General features: G+C 39.0%; 1 protein-coding gene across 1 annotated transcript in view; it reads left to right on the forward strand.

Annotated features, from left to right (window-relative positions):
* Nucleotides 1-23,875, forward strand: part of SLC15A4 (solute carrier family 15 member 4) — a 49,691-nt gene that overhangs the window by 16,764 nt on the left and 9,052 nt on the right. The window contains exons 4-6 of the mRNA XM_084649168.1: nt 1,015-1,092; nt 9,325-9,493; nt 15,588-15,743. Coding sequence (XP_084505294.1) covers nt 1,015-1,092; nt 9,325-9,493; nt 15,588-15,743 — 403 coding nt within the window. The remainder of the gene's footprint in view (nt 1-1,014; nt 1,093-9,324; nt 9,494-15,587; nt 15,744-23,875) is intronic.

Below are 23,875 nucleotides of genomic sequence, written 5' to 3' on the forward strand. Positions count from 1 at the left end.
TGTCAGTGAAAACAGTTTAGTCAGTTTTACTTTATTTTAGTGCCTTTCACTGTATTTCTCTAAGTTGGCAGGATGCTGCAGAGCTTAGGTTGCAAACACTTTAGAAGACTGTTTAGAGCTTTAAAAATTTCCACGTAAAAGTTATTTTTAAAAAAATTCCTGTGACTGGTTCTGTTGCTATTAGGTCTTGTACAAGAAGATTTGGCTTTAGGACTGAATTTGCTAAGCTTATGGAGGGAATGGTAAGATGAGACTGGCTACATGCCACTCACTGTAGGCAATCTGCAAGTGGTGATGGGATACTAGATGGGGAAGGCTCTAGGCTACTACAGAGAATTCTTTCCCAGGTGTGTGTCTGGTGGGTCTGATCTAAGCTAATGGTCCAATGTAACAAGTGATGATATGGACACTAATTGTTTTTGATGGGATTAAATAGAGTCTGTAGGGAAACTTCTTCACCATAGTGTCAATTTTCCATACAAAGCTGAAATTTGTATTTGCTCAGAGTCTAACTGATTGCCATATTTGGGGTCAGAAAGGAATTTTCCCCTGGCTCAAATTGGCAGAGAGCCTGGCTTTTTTTTGTTTTTTTTTTCCTCCTTCTGCTAATGCATGGGGTGCAGGTCACATGCAGGTTTAAACTAGTGTAAATGGTGGATTCTCTGTAACTTAGACTTTAAATCACAATTTGAGGACTTCAGTAACTCAGCCAGAGGTTATGGGTCTGTTACAGGAGTGGGTAGGCAAGATTCTGTGGCCTGCAATGTGCAGGAGGTTAGACTAGATGATCATGATGGTCCCTTCTGGCCTTTAAGTCTAAAAGTTTGTGCTTTTTACTAAGTTCCAATTCTGGGCCTGGAGAGACGTGGCAGGGTCTCACTAGAAAACCTTGTTTTGAACAGCTGTCTAGTACGTTCAAATGCAATCCTTGTGAGTCACTGACATTTTAAGTAGTTTCACTTCAGAGTATGACTTTATCAAGTAACAATGTCAACTAATTTTTCTTAATGTTAGATGCAGACTACATACGTTTTGCAGAGTCTACATTTGAAAATCCCTGAAATTTCAAATGTCACCACCCATATTCATACGGTAAGTTGGCCAAAATGTGGAGGGTTTTTTTTGTTTTGTTTTTTGTTCAGTTGAAACTCCCTGAGCTAAGCTAATGGTCCAATGTGATGATATGGACACTAATTTCTTTTGTGGGGTTAAATGGTGTCTGTAGGGTAGCTTCATTGTAGTGTCACTTTTCCAGTACAAAGTTGAAATTTGTGTTTCCTAATGTTAAGCAGTAGAATTGCAATTTACGTAACTACACTTGGTTTTTATTAACAAATGCCTATATTTAAGTTAATCTTATACATGTTGTTTTGTTCATTTAGGCATATTTCAAAACGAAACCATTAGGGCTGTCAAGCGATTAAAAAGATTAACATCCAAATATTTAATACATTTCAGTTGGTATTCTATTACATCGGTGTTGGTGCACATAACAAAATTCATTCCACACATGTACATAAATTAGAGGGAACACTGCAGACAAGTATTCCCACTAACTCAGTAGGACAACTCATGCTAAAAGTGAAGCACAGGTCATCTGCACTGCAATGAAAAACCCACAGCTGGCCCATGCTAGCTGACTCGGGCTCATGGGGCTTGGGCTCTGGGGCTGCTTAATTGCAATATAGACATTTGGAGTTGGGCCCAAGCCCAAACTTCTACATCACAATTAAACAGTCACTTAGCCTGAGTCAGCTGGGTTGGGCCAACTGCAGGTTTTTAATTACAGTGTAGACATACCCTTACTTATATTTGCATTTTATCTTGATTAATCAGTAATTGCAGGTAACGTGGATAATCTAGCATATTGAAGGATGTTATGGAACCAACTTCAAAGAAGAGCTTGCAAAGTCTAACATGAAGTGGTTACTGAAATAATCATTTCCATTTTGCACAAAGTTTATCCGTATAAATTAATTACCAGGCTTACTAAATACACCTTTGAAATTAAACCACTGGCATAAATTTAGTAATGTGAATAGGTCAAAATTGCTTTCATTGTTTTTATTCACAAATGCAAATATAAAAAATGTGTATACTGTAAAATACCACATAAGTAAAATTAAAGTAACATTAAATTTGAAAGCCATCTGTGTATTTTGGTTCTCTTAAGTCTTAGAAAATGGTCTCATAGCTGAAAGTAAAATTGGTTAGGTGCATCAAACAGACTTTTCATCAACCTATAGCTTCTGTTTGCCTGATTCGATACAGTTAATAAATTAAATTGAAAGTGTTCTGAGACTTCTGCATGCTTAAAGGGGTGCAATCAACTTAAATCTATATTTTAAATTTTTTTCCTCAGCTATGTTACTAATAATAACATGTTAGATGATAAGAAGGTATTTTTAAAATTCTGTTCACTAATTTTCTGCTGCTTATTTTTAAATTTCCCTTAACTTGGATGCTGGAAGTCAAGTCAATTTCACTTCCAGTTTTTAAATGCTGTTGTGTTTGAGTTTGTTAGTGGAGGGGAATGTTAATTTAAAAATTCTGATAGACATTTTTAAAAATGGAAATGTTTTCATTGGTCCAAGGTTTGTTAAATTTAGACTTAGCATAATCAAACTTTGGGCCACATTTGAGATGTCCATTTAAATAGAGCACAGTTTATTTTAACTTGACTACAGGTCCCTGGTAGTAGCAAATAAGTTTTACTTTATTCTTTCTATGAAGCCCTTCTTGCCCTCTGTTAATATTACTTGCATTTCTATCTTTTTTTCATGAGACCGTTTTAGAGCTTTTTCAAATATTAATTAAGTCTCACAACTGTCATGTTTGAGCTAACTGATTGCTAGGCTGAACAAAATGAATAGTTTTCCTCTAACTTGACTAAGACTTAATGAAACAGGCCTGTGCCTTTATCTGACATGGGGAAATTAATGAAGTGTGGACTGAACACTGCAGTAAATGTTCTTTTTAAACAAAGCACAGTGTGATACTTCTCTGCTTAGGCCCCTAAAGAATATTATGCGTATAAATATGCATTAAAAAATTACAGAAGGTTGTGTGTACACACCCCTAACCTAGTGACTGTAGAGATGCACTGTAACTTTAAAAATACTGTAAGTGTGCGTGTTTCTGCTTTGGGAATAAACGTTAGTCAGAAACTTATTCTAGCCTTTGGCTCCTTTATTTTTTGGTAAGCGGACTGTTAGGTTCAGAAATTGAATTGGTTCAAATAAGCAATGAAGGACTATTACTGGCTTTAGTTGAAAATGGTTTAAAATGCCACTCATACCATAAGACTGTTTGTTATAACTTTAAATTGGCTTTAAAAATAACTTCAGTTGTATTTAGTGTTTGTTTAATGTGGAATTTGAAGAATGGATAGTGGAACATCATCCTAGTGTGTCTGTCTTGATATTTTAAATGGTTCTTCTACCAGCCAGTCCATAAGTGAACGTCAGCTCCCTTTTCTGCAGTGCTTCCATTGTAGCCCTTTTGCTGCTTCAATCTGAAAAATAATTCTGCAAGTATATTTTAAAACCATCTCAAAGTAGGTTTGTGGTTTTTTCCATTTTTTTTTCTATTTGGGTCATATGAGAGGCATCATACAACACTACATTTCTAAAAATGTATACATGTATAGTCTTTTTTTTTTAAAGCTATCAGACTTGCTCTTACCCATCAGGATATGATGATTTGCGGTAGCCAAGTAAAAAAGCAGTTGAGTCACAGCTCATCAGATCTACATTTTTCTTAGATGCACACAACATTCAATGCAAGCATTACAGTGTTTGTCTAAAGTGAACAGGATAAAGATTGCAGTTTCTTGATATGGAAGTAGTGGAATATGTAAAAATATGTGCATGCTCTCAATTTCCCAACTCCTGATATGTAGAAATGGGAAGCCGTGAGTCTCCAAAAAACTTGTGATTGAATTGTGTGAAACACAGCAGTGCCGGCAATACTTGTTGGTTCTGTTGTCCATTATCAAATTCAATAATGCCCAAAAACTTCCTACATTTTTTTTACTGTATTATCCAAATCAATCTTTAAGTTTTGTGATACTGGTTAATGCTGTGGTGAGATAGTAAAAGTCGGTTACACGCAAAATACACAGCTGATTTCCCCCCCCCCCATGTGAAAGTTTTCCTGAATGGGGTCGATTGAGTTAAATCAGTGATTTTAAGCCACTGATTTAAATTTTGATTTAAATAGTCTTGAAACCTTGAATTAAATAGATTTCAATCAGGTTTTGCATTTGTACTCTTTATTTTCCAGAGAGAGAGGTTGTTACTCGTTATTTGATAGCCATTAATACACATTGATTTGCAACTAAATATAGCATGCTAAGTTTAGTACCTTTTGCTAACCAGAAGCATATATGATATCTACTCACATTTATATAAGCAATTATATAGTTTAACTCAATTCTTACATTTATTGTGTTGCAAAATGCATCCTTCACCATTTTCTGTTAAATAGACTAACTTTTTTACTTGTGATTTGTGTCAAGCTCTACTTGGGTGGTTATTCAGATTCAATTAAAATGTACAAAAACATTTTAAATGCTTTTTTGTTAAATAAAACTGCCTTGAGTGATGGATACATAGGAAAAAAATTATCAAAACATTTTGCATTTAAAGCTAACTGATTTAATAAAGGAAATATCTGTAGCTAGTGAATTAAACTGATTGTTTTTGGTCACCATAAGCTTCAGAGTTTTAGAACTAGTAGATCACACCACTTCCCATCTACTTTTTATTCAGAGATTGGAAGAAATTTCTTTTTCCTTTTCCAATTCTTAATTGGGTTTTTAACTTAAAATGAATGAGTAACTGAATAAATATTCCCTCTGTGCCTGCCGAAGAGGCTGCTGCTGCCAAAAAGCTAATTTAGCACCGCAACAAATTCTGGTGTCAGGTGCTTAACGAGTGACTTCCACCCATTCAGTGCCTTGACTTTCTTTAAAACTTGGCAGTAGACATGTATTGCTTAATATTTTTGGTATTTAAATTAAATGATTTTAATCTGGTGATGATTTCAACTTTAATATCAAACGTATTTTAAAAATTAAACCTATTTAAAAAATCAAGTTTTAAATTTTTTTTAATCATTTCTTTTAGATCACACTTGCTGACTCTAGTGGCAAGCAAAAAGATGATCAGTTCAGCAGAATTTTTAAGATTTGTTTTTTAGTCCAGAGTATGTGATGGTCCCGTTAACTATAATCTTGCAAATTTGATCTGTTTGGAAATATTCAACAGTTTAAAACAGTTCATGGATTCAAAAGACTTGAATCATTGTCTTGAAATAGTTGGAAGACAGAGTGTAATATGGAATACAAAAAATTCTCAAACGTTAATTGTTGAATTGATTTTTAAGGTAACTACTTGTCCCCCCAAGCTCTAAGCATAATTCTATCCTTCCATGAAAACATTTACAGCACAGTTCAATACAACTGCTCAGTCTCTGAGGCTTTCCAGATTCGTAGCAGAGTTAAGCAAGGCTGTGTACTTGCCCCACCTCTGTTTTGGATCTTCTTCTCCTTGCTATTGAAACAAACTTTTGGTTCCTCAACTGAGGAAATCTACTTGCACACAAGATCTGATGGAAAGCAGTTTACTCTTGCAAGACTTAGATCTAAAACTAAGACTCGGGAGGCCCTTATCCAACACCACCTCTTTGCTGATGATACAGTAGTGACAACCCACACAGAAGCGTGTCTTCAAAACTTTCTGGACGTTTTTTCCAAAGTCTGCCAAGACTTTGGGCTTACCATAAGCCTAAAAATGATGAACATAATGTGCAAAGGAGTTGAGGAGGCATCCTTCCTCAAGTTAAACAACTATGAACCAGAAGTGGTGAATGAGTTCACATACCTGGGGTTGACTGTCGCAGTCAATCTCTCACTTGAAACAGAACTCAACATCTCCATTGGAAAAGCTGCCACAACAATGTCTAGACTGAACAAGAGGGTATGGCAAAACAAACTGACAGAACACATACCAGTGTGTATCAAGCATGTGTTATCAGCATACTTTTGTGTGAGAGTGAGACATGGACCATATACTCTCATCCAGAAAAGAGGCTCAACAGCTTTCATATGCGTTGCCTTTGTTGAATCTTTGGAGTCTCCTGGAGAGACACAGTCACGAACACTGAGGCGCTCAAGTGGGGCAGCATACCCAGCATGCAAACGCTCCTCCAAATGAGACCCCTCTGCTGGCTTGGGCATGTGTGCTTAATGAGTGATGGGCGCATCCCAAAGGACATCCTCTACAGCAAACTGGCATCTGGAAAAAGACCCAGAGGATGCCCAAAATTGCATTTTGAGGATGTGTGCAAGCAAGACCTCAAAGAAATGGATGTGGACAAGTGGGAAGATCACACAAGACCGCAGCCTTTGGAAACAAGCTTAACAAAGGTCTCCGGAGTTATGAGAGGAAGCAGTCCAGCTTAGCAGAAGTGAAAAGAACTTGCAGAAGACAGAGCCCAGATGGTTGAAACATTACCTTTAAATTGGACAGATGTGGCAGAGATTGTGTATCTCAAGTGGGTCTCATAGGCCACGGTCGCAGCTGCCATAAAATCAACTGGGTTTCAAACACTCAAAAGTTGAGTTAGTTAATGATGTTATTTATCTTGTGCACACAGCCTCTCCCCAAACCCAACTGGTTTGGGACAGGTATGGTAGAAGGACTTAATGATGTTGCATCTTCTCTCCAGGGGTCCAAATCATATGTATGGCTCCTAGACTTATGTGAACTGGCCCCAGTTGCTGGCACAGTTGTGAGACTTTATATACAAAGATTCTTTTAGAGTCCTCCTTTAACAAAAACTGGATGGGGCGTTAGATGCTTGGACATGCTCTAAATTTTCATTTGGACTTTACTAGTTGGAATAGTATTTATAGTGGAAATAGTGTAGTCAGGTTGAATATGTCTAAAGCTATTTTTGGAATTGCATAAGAACATTTCCTTAGTGCTTAATGGAATATCTGTTTGCCCATATAGAACTGATTTTAAAGCTTGGTAGAATTTTAATTGTATTTTGCATTATATTAGTAAAATACTCTTTCTACTATGCTGTGACAACTATGAAAAGTCATAATTTTAATGGAAGATCTACAGACCTGGCTACTAAATATTTCTCATGGAGAGAATAGAAACAATTGAGTAATAGGAAATATAAACCTATAGTCAGCCTCAGGAACACATCTTTGGAAGCAAAATAAACAAGCAGGGAATACTTAATTGCATTAAATCACTTTCAACCATATATGACATTAAGATTGCCTTTGATTGCTGTTATAGACACATCTTGGTGTATTTGTTTACCAGACATTAGCTGCACAATCAGTCATTCAACAGACAGGTGTTCTGTGATTGATTGGATCTTAATGGCTTGAAAGCTCCTGCAGGATAATGATTTTTCTATTAAGCACGTTCCAAGACACACACAGAAATCAAATGTTAAGATGCTAATGTTCCTCCCTCAAAAGGAGGCAGCACTGATCATGACGTTCTATCCGTTATTCCTTTTTTGTTCTATCCAGTGATGGCTCATATGACGAATCTGGCTCTGTCAGCCGTCTGAAACTCATTGGGGCTCTGTTTAGAAGTGATAGTACAATCTAATCATTCCCATTTAAATTCATTGGTGTTGAATGCTCAGGTGGCTTGCAGCATGGGGCCTGTAGGCAGCAGCTGGCTAGAGATAGAGGCTTAGTCTCCCCAAATCTGTCTACCAGCCAGAACCCCTTGCCAGCTATCATGACAGAGGGACAGCTGGACCAAATCTCAGTAGTGGTACACATGGGCTTCTGCTCCCCGTCCAAACTCCATGTGATGGAACCTGTGTCCATTAGAGAATTGAGTGGAGGCAGAGGCCAGGAGCAGAAGGAACCTGTGTGCCAGGTTGCAGTGCCATAGCCACTCTTCAGTCATGCCAGCAGGGAAGGGGCTCACTGTTAAGCCATCAAGCTATGGTTAATGCCCACTCCCCTGTATGAGTGACAGAGGTGGTTGAACCTCTGTGTTTTAACCTGGTGCATGGGTTCTTCCTCCCGGGCCAAGGGCTCCACTCTGTTTTCTATCGACACAAGGTTCAGCTGCATCCCATGCCACCTGGCTATGCTTACTTCCTCCCCATTGGCAGAGGTATGCCTTGCCCATTGCTCTCATCTCCCAAACAGTCCACCAATGGGAAGGCAGACAGTAACTGGAGGTGGGTGGCATGAGCCCGTGTCTGAACCTGTGTTAAAGGGGAAGTGGACGTGAGCACAGTGGTCTGAGGCAGCAGCAGCTTTACTATAAAACTGCCCCTCTCCGTAACCTGGCTCAATCTTTAAATACCTTTCCCCCCCCCCGGGTCTGCGACCCTCTGCAACCTCCCTCAGTTTAAGCATTGCTTCTGGTGCTCAGATTTGGCTGGGCCTGGGTGCTAAGTGGGTGGGCCATTGCTCACCAATGGCAACAGCCCTGCTCAGGCCCGCCACTCTCCCTCAAGAAAAATTTTACCAGCCTTCTGTGATTGGGCTCTTCAGTGTTTGAGATGTTTGCATTACAGTGCCTGCCAACTATATTACTATGCACCCTGATGGTCTTAAAGGTATGAAAAGGTTTGATTAGTGGAACTTCTTTTTCAGTTTTATCTGCAAACAACCAGCAGTCTAGTTAGCTGAGGTACTCCATTTGGTAACATTCCTACTATGCTCAAATGTGCAACTATGTTGTGCCATCATTTTCAAAGCAGAACTCCAGTGACTTATGGATCAGGTGACTTTTGGAGTCTCTCTCTTCATATTCACACTCTTGGTCCACCTTTCTTTCTTCCTCTGAATTCTGCTCTCAGAACTGCTGGATTTAGCAGAAGGAACTGAGGCAGTTGGGGCTCTTGTAATCTTGGTTCTGAACATTGGATGTTGCAAGAGGCTGCCTGTGCAACGCCAGTGGGCACTGCTTTCTGGGAAAACTCCCAAAGCTCAACACAGATGGATGTGAATTCCAGGAGTGGGAGCATGCAGTGGTATCCTACTTACTTTGGAGAGAAACCATCTTTACTGATTTAAGCCAGAAGAATTGTAAAATACTGTAGCTAAGTAAAAACCCGAAGAGCTAAGCTAAGAAAAATGCATTAATGGTAATGTTGAGAAATGACTGAACGATTTTATTTTAATGTGAGTCTGTAACTTGTAACAAATACTTTGGTTTCTCCTAGGTTTTCATTATTGCATGAAAAAATGCTATTTTTGAAGAAAAGAACAAATCAGGTGGTAAGTAGAACATGGCTGAATTAATCTATCTACTCTGTTTTTAGTTTCCTGCAGCCTGGTTGACTATGTTTGATGCAGTGCTAATTCTGATCCTAATACCCTTAAAGGATAAAGTGGTAGATCCCATTCTGAAGAGGAATGGCTTGCTCCCATCATCTTTGAAGAGGATTGCAGTTGGAATGTTCTTTGTGATGTGCTCTGCATTTGCCGCAGGTAAGAAGGCAACTTAGATACACATTTGATTAACTTCTGCAGAGTCCTGTTGAGTATCTAAAATGTTTCTGGAGTCTTCAACTGATAAGTGTTCAGAAGTCTCTTGGATGGGCTGCATGAATGTGTGTGCCTAATGAGGGGTTTTACTCTCACTATTGCTAAGCTTTCATGTTTTTATTAATAGTGTAAAACTACTAGACCATTTTTCTGCTTGAAACAAGGTTCTAAATTAACACTTTTAAAGAAGCTTAACTTGCGGCAGTTTGTTAACTAACAATCTCCAGGATGAAAGATTTGCCTTTTCTGTAAGCTACTATCAAGGTCAAGAATACTGAAAAGTAGCAGAAGAGCTACTTTTATCATCATCAACCATATGATGTCACTGAGGGGTTCAGCCTGTTTTGGCTCATAGCTGGTGATCAGATGGGAAAGAATTCCACTTCATATAATAAATGCAAAATTCTAATTCCGTATTCTGAATATTAAGGAAGCTCCAAAGCAATGTCACGTGATTTTAATCATCACTTCACTTAAAAGTTGAGCACAGGAAAAACAAGGATCTGTAAAAATCAGTGTGTCTTTTTAATACAGTCTGATTTTCAAATATTAAATAAAATTGAAACTCTGTTTAAAACTGTTTCTTTAGCTGAAGTAATAAAATTGGCTTATTGCTGAGCAAGACTTTCCTCCGACTTTGGCTTTTTTCCCCCTTGCCTTAATGTTCCCTAGTGCTTGGAATTATTGTAGTGTAAAATAGCTTAGCTGTAGCACAAAAGGAAAAAGATGGCATCGCTGTTCAAACCATAAATCATCTGGTTATAGGGATGATTTAATGTTAAGCACTCCTGATGTGGAACTGAACATCTCTGAGCAATGCTTCATGGAACCTATACCCTTCACCCAGTATCACTGTAATGAACATATTGATAAAGCATTATAGCATTAAATAAATTAATCTCGACACTTGTAATTTCCTATATTTTAGAGAGAGGGACACTTTATAGGGCTATTAAGGTTTCTCCCAATGAGAGAGGTAATTACCTTATTAGACCAAGGTCATTTTTGTATGTGGGCAAGTAAAGTTCTTACTGTAAAAGTCATTTGAACTTAAAATAGGAATATTTCTGTTATTCTGTGGCACTTGAGAACATTTGGGTAGAGCTCCCCTCTGCCAGTTGGGGAGGACAATGCCAGAAATGTTGAATGCCAGCCCTATAAATAGAACTTGCTGGCTCAGAATTCTTACTTGACTTGACTTGTAAAATCACAATTCATGTCCCCACTAGTATTGAAACAGAAGCACTCCTGAAATAAACTAATTGAGCTGCAGTCTGGTTGTATACAATAGAATTCCAAGAAGTTTCAGATGACTTAATTTTCAGGATTAGTATCTGATTTAGACATGTGATATCTGCCTAAAATCATTCTTTTCCCCAGCAGAAGTCCAGTTGTTTTGGTTCACTGGGCTGGGTAAAACTAATGTGAAGCCTGGTGGAGAACTTCAATCTTGACCTGTGTTTGGAGTAAGCTACCATTCTAGAATGTGAGAACCCAAGTCAGATGACTTCTGGGGCTGAAATTAACACAAATTTGCTTCCATTGGTCTAAATAATTCATGAAGTGTTTCATCATATAGGGCAGGCTAATCAATGGCATTTATAAAAGCTATTTTCATTTGACTCTTAAACTGCAGCATAACTACCAGACCACCATTTCGTTAGACAGAAGTCTTGATGACAATATGGAACAATATGAAGATGCCAATATTTTTAATCTGCAGTCTTGGAAATAACTTGTGTGTGCCTTATTTTCATTTTTAATATATTTGCCTAACTGGCAGTAGTTCTGGACATGAGTTAGGCTGCCTATTAGGTTGTTTAGTTTATTTTAAATACCTTTATAAATTGAGTGAATACAACTGATTAGATTAAAGGAACATCTGCTGTGCTTGCTTCATGCATTTTATTGTAAATTCTTAGCAGCAGTATTTAAGGTTATTCAACTGGAAAATTGACTTCGTTTATAGACTCTAAACAATTACAGCATGAATTTAATCTGAAAGTTTTAATAGTTAAAAGAATCTTAAACTTGTCTTGAAACTTGTCACATTCAAATACAGTCTAACAAAGAATCAATAGATTCTAGCTTCTAAAATCTTCAGGTTTGAAGAGAAATTTATGGTAAGTTAGTTTGAAGTTGAAGGTTCATAAATAGCCACGTCTTGGTGGCAGGATATCGATGAAGTTGCCTATAGCTAGAAGAGTATAGTATTCATAAAGGATCACCATATACTTTTGAAATGAAGTCCATTTCAGACTATTATATATGACATAATTAAATTTCAGCAAGACTTTAACTGGTTTTGCAGCTTAGTTTATTTGTAAACATTCTAAAATTAGAGTGAGAAGCTGAATTGTCAGTTCCTTAGAGTCCCTATTGCCATATTTTTTAAAAATGTAGAAAACTGTCTATGTTTCAGCTTAAAAGAAATGAGGGAAATATAGAAGAGAGAGTGCTTGTGGCACAAGAAAATGTTGCGTTCAGAACAGCCTTTGCCCTAAAGCTGTTCATTGTTGATGAAAACAGTATTTTTTAAAAAGTGTGGGGGTGACATTTTGTTTAATCACTCAGATTAATAGGGGGTTCTTTCACTGCCTGTCCTGTAACCTTGGGTACCGTAATGCTATGCTCAGAGCCCTGACATCAGCAGCCAGCCTACAAGCATAAAGATCTCTTCCTGGCTTCTTCTAGCCTCGTTACTACTTGCAGGGTGACCCCAACAAGGAGTCTCCTCAAATTCATCTACCCTGAGATCTTAACTGCCAGACATTCTTCTCTGGTTGTCATCTCCCAAGGTGTGAAAACAGCCTCCATTTAGTTTGCACAACAGAGAAATTGCATGGAGTAAGAATAAACAAAAGGTTTATTTAATAGAATAATCACCAGTTCAAAGATGAAACAGTAAGGAAAAGCAAACATACAAATTACACAGACGACAAAGATGTGACTTCCAGGTTTTACTGTTCTATGTTAGCTAAATTCCCTTTTCTAATATAAGTTCGCTATTGCCTCTGAACAGTCATAGGGGAGATCTAGTGTTCCATAGACAGCACTCCATAGATGCTGGCCCTCAGTTTCTGGATGTCCTTCACTTCAACTCCCTTCCTTCTCTTTTAAGAGTTTGCATTTTTTTTCTTTCTCTTAGATTCTGGTGCCTCATGGTGGGGGAAACTCCCTCCTCTCTGAAGACTGGTCTACACCTAAAACTTAGGTTGACCTAGCTACATTGCTATGGGGTATAAAACATTGACACACCTGAGGCCAGGTCTACACTACAACCTTACAGTCATATAACTGCCTCGCTCAGAGGTGTGAAAAATCCCAGCGTAGACCGTGCTTCTCCCATCAATATAGCTGCTGTCTCTTGGGGTGGTGGATTACATCGATTAACTACATCAAGAAGCTTTCCTGTCAGCGTCGTAGCATCTTCACTAAAGTGCTCCACCACTGCAGCTTTTTTAAGTGTAGCCCTGGTCTACACTAGAAAATTAGGTTGGCCTAACTGCATTACTCAGGAGTATGAAAAATCCACACCTCTGAGGGCCAACCTAAGGGCTTGTCTATACTTACAGTGCCACTGTAGTGCTTCGTGAAGACGCTACCTGTGTCTATGGGAGAAGCCCTTCCAATAACATAGCACTGTCTACAGCAGGGGTTATGTTGGTATAACTGCGCCACTCCGTGGTGTGGATTTTCCATATCCCTGAGTGGTGTCGTCATACCGACATACATTTGTAATGTAGACCAGGTCTAAGTCCCTGTGTCGACAGCGCTAGGATGGAAGAATTCCTCTGTCGACCTAGCTGCGCCACTGTTATGCTTAAGCGTAGACAAGCTTGTCGTTAAGCCAACCTCAGCATTAGGTCAATGGAAGAAAGCTGGATTTACTACAGCTTCTGACTACAGCAGCATGGCTGTAGCTGTCATAGACATACGCTGAGTGTTCCAAGACTGGGGTTTTCTTTTCAGTTTCAAGTTGATGCAATGGCTTCCCATTAACTCTAATGGTCCACCATTGTCTTTTTCTGGCTGGACAGTGGATGTGTACTTGAAATTAGTTTCGTGTGAACAGGCTTGGAAGGAGATTTTCTTGGCCAAGAGACGTAGTTGAAATTGTAGTACTACTCATGAGCATATTATTCAATACGTATCTATTCATAACCACAGTCTGCATATGTATCTTGTGATGACCATCTAGTTCAGAACATTACAACTTTTCATAAGATATTACTTGACATATTTTTCAACACAATAACATTGCGTACAACCAGTTGATCCAATTGCTTACTATTTGGGGTTCGCACCCCTATTTTCCCCTTTGAGTGTCTGGACCCTGATTGGTACAGGGGGAAGTAAATTTGGAAATGTGTTCAAGGAGGTAGTTGCACCAGCAAGATATAACTGGAGGAGTTTCAGGATTAATAGTATCCATTTTTCCCCACCTGCTGTTTCAATATAATAGACTATAGAACAGTTAGAAGCTTTCTTTTCTACAATTGATTCTTAACTACCATTAATGGTTAAGCTTGTGCTATGATACAGGATGCTTTCCACCCTTCTCAAGAGCACATTACAGACCACTTATTGTACATATAAGCATGCTTGAACCTTTTGACTCACTCCCAGAGCTCGAGCCCCAGCACAGCTATTGCACAACTGTGAACTACAAAATTATCTTTAGTATGAAACTGTAAGCATCTTCATTCTAGAATCCCCTTGCTCAGTTTTGACACCACATTCAGACTTTCAAAACAAGAGCAGGGTTTTTTTGTTTTTTCCCCCCAAGCTTGGTCTCATGACATGTGTGTTTTATCAGGGACTCAACATTATGGCACATGTGCAGCTGTCTGGGTCGTGCACCCACTGCTTTTTATCTGGATCAGATAAAAGTGAGGAAATTGACTACTATATTTAGTCATTGAAGAACACTGTGTCAGCAGTGCCTTATACATGGCATGCTGCAGATGTATGAAATCTTTATTATTATTCCATTGTTTTCCTTCTTGGGTATAAGGTCAGGTCTTGATCTTCTAACCTAGACCAGGCTGATCCGTATCTGCACTTGAATGGAGACATGCCTGTACAACCGGAGTACTTCAGGAAACTAATGTTAATGATTCAATAGGTCCTGCTCTTCCCTTCAAAACAGCAATGAGCTAGTGTACCAAATTGATTGGGTTGTGGGCTCTTTGGTATTGGTAATTGGGAGTATATTCTTTTGGGTGAGGCATAAAATAGCCCTGGTCACTTGTGGTTATTAAAGATCCCAAGCATTCTTTGTAGCAGTATGGGTATTTCAGTGTGGGTAAACTGTAAGTGAACTACTGAAATTTCCCCTACAGTTTCAGTGGGATAAGATTTACTTTCTGCTCTAAAGTGTCCTATTGCATTGATAAGCGCTTTTAAACAATTGTTGCATTTCACACTCTACATGACACTGAAATGCAGATACTAATGTGATTTCTATGTACAGTATAACTTGTAAATCAGCTTGTAAAGAGTTTTGGAATTCTGTGTTATGAAAGGTGCTATATAAATGTAAGTGATCAACAGTAAACCATTATGAATATGGTAAACAGCATTCATGTAACACTGGTGACCATTTTAAAAAGTAAAATAGTCACTGATGTACTACTTTCATGCTTGCAGATGCAATAATTCAACTTTGCAAAGAAGTAGTTTGCAGAAGTGAGATTGCCTTTAAAAAAGAAAAAACTTTTAAGTTTGTATCAGAAGGCTCTGTGAGCTAATTCACCTGAAATGGGGTAAGGATTTGTGTAATCATAGCTGATAAATAAGAATAGAATAACTGTAATCCTGTGGCAGAGGAACTGAATTTTCTGAAATAGTAATAGGAAAAGTAGACTATGTAGTGCTTGATATATGAATATTATGAAGTACTTATTCCCGGTACCTAAGCTTTTGTTGCATGGTTCAGGTAATCATGTCATGCCGTAATTCAATTCTAATTTAGTCCTAGGTATGAAGAAATAGCTTTTGCATTTTAGGATTATCTTTTCTTTTTTTCTTTTAGGAATTTTGGAGGGCAACAGACTGAGTATTGTAAAGGTTAAAACAATTAATCAGACAATTGGACATGTTACATATTATGCTGCTGATTTGCCAATATGGTGGCAGATTCCTCAATATGTACTGATTGGATTCAGTGAAATATTTGCAAGCATAGCAGGTAAGTTTTAAAAAATCGTAACTTTTGTCTGTCTGATCATTTTCCTAATACATTATAATTATAACATAAAAAGATACATAGTAATTTTTAAGGGAAGGGAACTAAATTCCTGTAGGTTACACTGGGTCAAAAGATTAGCAGACTGCTTTTAATTGTTTTGACATAGAATCATAGAATTGGAAGGGACCTTGAGAGGTCATCTAGTCCAGTCTCCTGCACTTGTGGCAGGACTGATTATCTAGACGATTCCTGACAGGTGTTTGTCTAACCTCTCTTAAAAAATCTCCAACGATGGAGATTCCACAACCTACCTAGGCAATTTATTCCAGTGCTTAACCGCCCTGACAGGAAGTTTTTCCTAATGTCCAACCTAAACCTCCCTTGCTGCCATTTAAGCCCAGTGCTTCTTGTCCTCTCCTCAGAGGTTAAGAAAAATATTTTTTCTTCCTCCTCTTTATAACAGTTTTCACTTATGTAAAAGGTTATCATGTCCCCTCTCAGTCTTCTCTTTTCCAGACTAACCAAACCCAATTTTTAAAAGCTTCCCTCATAGACCACGTTTTCTAGACCTTTAATCATTTTTGTTACTCTTTTCTGGACTCTGTCCAGTTTATTCTCATCTTTCCTGAAATGTGGCACCCCGAACTGGACACAATTCTCCAGTTGAGGTCTCATCGGTGCAGAGTAGAGTGGAAGAATTGCTTCTCATGTCTTGCTCACAATACTCTTGCTAATACATCCCGGAGCGATGTTCGCTTTTTTTTCCCCCCAACAGCTTTACACTGTTGACTCATATTTAGCTTGTGGTCCACTATGACCCCCAGATCCCTTTCCCCAGTACTCCTTCCTAGGCAGTTATTTCCCATTTTGTATTTGTGCAACTGATTGTTCCTTCATAAGTGGAGTACTTTGCATTTGTCCATATTGATTTTCATCCTATTTACTTCAGACCATTTCTCCGGTTTGTCCCGATCATTTTGAATTTGAATCCTATCTTCCAAAGCACTTGCAACCCATCCCAGCTTGGTATCATCCGCAAACTTTATAACATTTACCGGTTAGATTAAATGACCAGTTGTGATCAGATTAATGCACAGTAGGACATATAGATTAATGCTTTAGAAGAATAAAAGAGGTTTATTTAATCTCAAATGCATCAGGTAATATAATGGCAGCTTGTTGATTAAGAACTTAAGTGTACAATTTAGAAATGGATGTGAAATAATGAAGGTAACTAGTTGGGGGTTTAAAGCATGTGACACGCACAGTTATTGATATGTACATAGAAAATGTTTGTTTATTTAGAATGCAAGATCCAAAATCTGTGGGATTAGGATGAGAGAACAGTGGCATCCTGGTAAAGATAATGGATTGACTGTACTTTCCTGTGACCAAAAGTAATTGTCCTTTTTCCAGCCTTTCTTAAAGATAATGAGGGAGGTAGTATGAAACAAAGGATGCATCCTTGACCAGTGTGAACCACTAGCAGCAGCAACAGGTGAAATCCAAAATGATCTATAGTTGAGTGTGATCCCAACTAGCAAATATCCATGTTGAAGCTTGGAAGTGGTGGGTGCCAGGTCAGAATCTCACTAGAAGTTTTCTCTTGTTGCCATTTAATGTCTAGATATTACGAAAGATGACCCTGTACTTTTTACTGAGACAAAGTGAGTTTTGCCAGAGTACGAACTACAAGACTGAGCCAATAAACAGTCAAGTTGTTTAATTAGGCTTCTTCACAACCACAGGCTCTTTGGCTCTAACCCATGTTATTAGCCTATTGACCATAAGAATAGCTTGGAAAACTGCACCATCTTCTGAACATCTGCTAAAAGCCAAACACATTTATCATTCTTCATAAATGTATTCCAACTACCAGGCAGGTGCAGGGGAGGAAGAAATGCATTTTCTGTTAATATTAGTGTATCTGTAGTAGAAACGATGATTTCCTCCCCCCCCCCCCACCAATGCATTTCAGATGTTGTGCTACATGTATGTATCAGACACAACATTGTTTGTATCCTAGCTTTAGGAATTGATGCACTCTTCTACCTCTAATGTAGAGGTGAAATTATTTAAAACAAATTCATTTAAAATTAAAACAGCAGATCCCCAGCCGCTGGGGCTAACAGCAGGAGCCCCACCTGCCCATTCTGAGGTTTATCTGGGGTTTTTTGGTTATTCGATCTAGCCCTAGTCCCAATTAGATCAGATAATTGGAGTTCCATTGTTTTAGCAAAAAGCACCTCTAAAGAATACCTACATTACGTCTGTCTTCCAAATACCAAAGAAGTCTGTCTCATGGAGGCAGTCTTCTTTGTTGCTCTTTTGTTTTTCATTTTGCAAAATGGTATTTTCCCAAGTAAACTGAACTTGATTTCTTCTTTTGCCAACATAATCTGCCACACAACGTAGCACCCCTTGCAGTCTCAGGTCAAGAAAAGCCAAGGGGTAGGCTAGCCTAAAGATGACTGTGTTTGGGGAAATCTCTCACATGGCTTGCTTGTGCAGCAGTTAATCTTTTGCTTTCCTGAGCATGAAACTTACCATGAAAAGTTAAAACAAATGTCACCTATTGTTAATTTACCATAACATTGGAATTGAAAAATGAATGCTTTTATCTCTCTAGCCCATGATAAAAACAAACATTTTTGATCAATCTTTCTGGGTTGAAAAAGAATCTTTCAGGATCACTGATTTGGCTTGGCATGCAGACTGCTGGTTTGTTCTTAAAGCAGGGCTGATAGTTAGTGCAGTCAGGAGGCATTGATCTATAAGCCAACAAGGTCAGAGGAGCAGTATTCTGCTTACTGTTAAGTAGCTCTAGTAAAAAGCTTTAAGGAATCTGCTGGAAATGATTTCCAAGATCTGCTTTTCTCTCTAGAATAATTGTTAAAGGCATATTTTATTTAGTACTCCATGTGGTAAGTACTAGGTAAACTGAAGCACCACTCAAACCACATCTTCCTGGAACTGAATCACAAGTGTCTGTAAATCTCTTGGATGCCATCCTTGTGTTATGTAGTGGACAGCAGTGAGAGATCATAATGATTTTAGGTTGAAGTGGGAGGAGAGTGTGAATGAGACTATAAAATCTTATTTTCTGGTCTATTTCACGCACATTAGGGTTCATTAGCACAAAAAAAAGCACAGACCATTTATCTGTTGCTGCTGTTTTGTACGTGACATGGCTTGCATTTGGTTTCTTCTTATAATTAAACAATAAATACATTGCTGTTGTGATTCTTTCAATAAACTACTTTCTGTTTACTGTTTAGAGCTTAAAGAAGAGGAGTACTTGTGGCACCTTAGAGATTAACCAGTTTATTTGAGCATAAGCTTTCGTGAGCTACAGCTCACTTCATTGGATGCTGTTGCTCACAAAAGCTTGTGCCCAAATAAATTTGTTAGTCTCTAAGGTGCCACAAGTCCTCCTTTTCTTTTTGTGGATACAGACTAACACGGCTGCTACTCTGAAACCTATTTGGAGCTTGTGAACAATATTGAGTTAATAACACTAGCAACCTATTGCAATTAGGTCTATAAATAGGTAATTTTAATACAGTACGAGCATAGTACAGCTAGCTAGTCCTAATGTGAGATCACTCCCTCAGTGACCTTACTCCAGTTAACATAGTCACATGAAGCTTTTGTTTAGAGCCATAACATAAACTGATATATTAATAGCCACAGTAATTCAGTATCTTAAACTTTAAACATCTATACAAATTAACATTGAACTTAGTTTCTTCCCCTTAGCTGAGGGATTCTGAACTTAGGTTCCATACAACAATTTCCCCCCTCCCCCATAGTTTACTGTGAGAACATGAAGAACTGAAAATTGTATACTTTGCAGGAATACAAGTAATAGTTAAAGGGCTTTGATCAGTATGAGTATTTGTGTCAGAAGTACTCATTTTATTTCATAAAACACCTTTTGTGTTCAGAAAATACAGATCAGAGCAGCTAAAATAACATTGCCCAAATGCTTTTGGAAACCATAACCATGACACTGCACCTCCTACCCCGTTTTCAGGGGCCATGGGAAGAAGTCACTGAGTTCCTGGTACTAGGCTCATGGGTAGGGAGCAGGGCTCCCCTTTAGTGCAGGTGGGCAGGAGCAGTGGGGTTGCTGGGCAGTGAGACAGTGTGGTACCCACAGGTCCGGCAGCACTGAGCTGTGTGTGGGTCCAGTACAGCGGAAAGTCTGAGGGTGCAGAACCAGTAGCTGGGATGGGCCTCTGCTGTGGCTTGGTCAGGGAAGCTGGGGCTATACCTGGCTGAGACCAACTGGTTACTCTCCAGCTGCACTGGTGCCCTGCAGAAGGCAGCACATCACCCCAGGCAGGAACTGCGCAGGACCCTGGCACCTGATGTGACCAGGCACCCTGTGGCACCAGGGAAAGGAGGAAGGTGGTTCTAGGAGCTGCTGCAGAGCTCAGAGCCCACTTTGCACAGGGGCTGCTATTGTGATGTGGGTGCTGAACTGGAAGTTAACAGCTGCAGCTGATCAGAAAGAGAGCCATTCTGGTCATCCCAGTTTGCCCAGCCCCACTGCCTAAAGATGAGCAGCAGATCAGTAGTAAATGGAGGGGAGCTCTCAGAATAGGATAGGGATGAGATGGGGGCCTGTGGGAATGGAGGGGAGCCCTTCTGATACTGCATGGGCTACTTCAGCCAAAGAGAGCACAGGGGGAGATGGAGGAGCCCCAGCTCCACTGGAGAATGGAGCACAGAGGAAATATGGAAATTGCCGGGGGAAGATGGGGAAGCAGGAGAGACCCTGCATTGCTGTGGGTATAACCAAGCTGAGCAGCAGAGCACTGGGTGAAGCTTCTTCCCCTAGTGTCCACCCCTCCTTGGCCAGCCCCCACACCAAGCGGAGCTCTGAATCCAGTCTGGCAGCAGTACAGCCTGGTCAAAAGACAGGCAGCTAGCACCTCCCCAGCTCGTGGCTGTGCATTCTCAGGGAGTCTGAGAACCTCTCCCTTAGATGATTCCCTTAGATAGGATTTTGCATTTTCTTTTTCCCATCGTGGGACAAGATGGTTTTCAGAGGTTACTCCTCCTTTTGTCCCACCTGACTAAATCAGTAAGTTAGAATCAGAGCACATGGCTTGTGCTATCCCCAGTTCCCATATAGTCTGCTTCCATCTGTCCTGCTATGGCATACCAGTACTAGAAAATGGTAAGACCCTCTGAGTGGGCTGGTTTTTGGTGCAAAAGGAGAACATAAGAATGGCCATACTGGGTCATACCAATGGTCCATCTAGCCCAGTATCCGGTCTTCCAACAATGGCCAATGCCAGGCGCCCCAGAGGAAATGAACAGAACAGATAATCATCAAGTGGTCCATTCCTTATCGCCCGTTCCCAGCTTCTGGCAAACAGAGGCTAGGGACACCATCCCTGTCCATCCTGGCTAATAGCCATTGATGGACCTATCCTCCATGAATTTTGCATGTGAAAGAAGCATTATGCATTTACATGAATGGGCACTAGATATTGGGGTTTATGATCACCTTTTACAATATGAAGGTGCATAAAGCTATCTCAAGTCATCTAAAAGTCCACCATATTCAGATAGGTGAGGTATGGCCTCAGAGGGCATCTTAGCTGTAGCAAACTGACCTCCTTGGTAATGATTTGTTCCCAGCCTTACTCTGTTGGGAACAGAAGGGTTCAGGAGCTTTCATTTCATGCTTTTTTTCATGTTCATTTCATAACCTTTAACTCTTTGTACCTCCTGCTTCTTCCTTCTCTACTTCTGAGGCACTTGTCCTTTCACATGTTTTCCCCAACATTTGACTTTTTAACTTCATTTTGCTCTTCATTACTTAGGAGTATAATAAACTGGCCTGCGCAGCAGGTGCAAGCTTTTCTTCATTGTTTTTCTGTCTGCTGGTAGGGTGTACCTTGCTGTCTGGACTGGCATTGCTAACCTATATGGAAGATGTGTTGTGGGAGTGCAGAGCGGATCCTTTGCAATAATCAGCGCTGCCCTCTACGATGTAAAGTTTTTATTAAATGTGTAACATCCATAACATCTCCTGTTACCTTAGGATATTTTTCTACCCCAAGCTCCTAAAGAATGTTTCTATCACTTCAGAATAAGCAATTGGAATTCTTGCTTAAACAAGTCACTTTCTGAAAGTCATCTCTGTTTTAATGTCTTTCTCAACTACAGAGAAAGCTTAAAGCAGAGAATAAAGCAATAGTTGCTTAGCAACATTGGGGGAATCATGTTAACTCGAAATCTGAATTCATGTACGCAACTGACTTACAAGAAATGCCTTTTTTACTGGAAAAAGGTATTTGGTGCCTCACTCTTTGAGATGTTCTCTTTCTCTCTTGACTGTGCGAATTATTACACAATTTATAGAAGTTTCCAAACAAAATGTAACCAATATCTGCAATGTATTTGTCAAAGGATCAGTGGTTTAAAAAAGTGATAAATTCTTCTGTTGAGCTCTAAGTTCCAGGTGGTTTGTACTACTTGATTTAATAGACAGGAAGTAAAACCTTTTAAGGCCTGTCCTAGTCTCATGGAAGTACACAGCTGTTCTTTTGCGCTTGCTCTAATAATGGTTTTGTAACTTCAAAACCTGTGCGGCCAGTTTTTTTTTTTTTTGGTGGGGGGAGGGGGAATACAAATATGCCTGTTTGAACTGAGGAGTTCATACAGATCTTAATTGCTCTTTATATTACCCTTTCCTTCCTTTTGTTTTACAAAGCTTTGTTTCAATCTTCTGATCATTATCTAAATTAAATGACTGACAACAAGAAGGTGCCTTAAAATTGAATGGCAGATACTTCAGGATAAATGTGATTTTTAAATTTGATGGGCGAACTGTTGTGCTATGAAATTCAGTTTAAAAAAAGTGAAATGTTAATGGTTACAATACTGTGATTTGAAAGCACTTGGTTCAAAAAAACTAAATATGTTAAAAGGAGAAAAATGTTTGCTTTTGTTTACAGTAAAGCTGAGCATACTTTTATTAAACCATATTAATTTCACTTCAGGTACCTTTAAAAAGATGACACACATTGCATTAATCTTTTGTATTATTCCCTGCAATCCTCTTAAAGCACCCTTATTTAGCTGGGAATCATATGACCTGACACCACCAACTAGAGGGCTTAATTTCAAAACTGCCTTATTTGAGGTAGTATGAAATTGCTATCAATGGCTGCCAGCAGGCAGCAATATTGCTGAAGGCAAAGAAAAGATTTTATGTTCTTTAGGCCAGATTAAATATTCAGGTGACTAGGAACATTATTCAAGTTTGGAAGCATGATTTTTATTTATTTATTTTTTTTTAATTACAGAAGTTTGTAGGATTACATTCTTTTGGGGTTTTTTCCCCCTAAAGGTATCACTCAAGTCCAATGCTTTTGTGAAGGAACCAAGGAAAAAAAAAATCAGACTGGAGTTCTTTCACTCAGTGTACTTCAGTTTGAGTTGTGTGAATAGTATCCAGCGTGGTCACCAGACGGAATCTCAGATAGTCTGGAAACTTTTCTGACAATGGGGTTATTTAGTGAAAGGTTACAGTTTTATTTAAGATGAACAGACTGCTCCATTTTTAATTGGGGTTTGGCCAAATAAGAATGAGAGAGATGATTTCAAATGTAATTAGTGGCAAAACATCCCAATAAATAGGATTTGGACAAATTTTTAACCTTTTTAGTGTTTGTCATATTAAATAGAATACTGAATCATACTGTTGGCTTCCATATATCTATAAGGACACTGAGCCTCACATTCTGGATTTACATTTATTGGAGCCTCCAGTCTGACTTCTGAAAAAGGGCTCTTCAACACTTTTCAATCATAGAGATGTCACTTTGCAGCATTCAAGTTTTCTTTGCTTCAAGGAGAAGGGAAAACAGTGTGGTGGTTCAGACACGATCTCCCACGTGGCACTACAGATCAATAAGGGAGAACATGTAGTTCTGATGCACTTCCTTGTCTGAACAGAACTGCACCCTCTGGCCCTGACTAATTGACCCATCTGGCTTGAAGTCTTAAGCCTTTCTTTCCCCTTAAAGGAAAACACCATTGTATTCCTATCAAGCGCTGTGTATGGATGAGTAGTGATAGTCAAGCAGTGTTAAAAAAAAATACCTGCT

The sequence above is a fragment of the Lepidochelys olivacea genome, assembly GCF_965140295.1.
Source record: "Lepidochelys olivacea isolate rLepOli2 genome assembly, chromosome: 15".
Lineage (NCBI taxonomy): Eukaryota > Metazoa > Chordata > Testudines > Cheloniidae > Lepidochelys > Lepidochelys olivacea.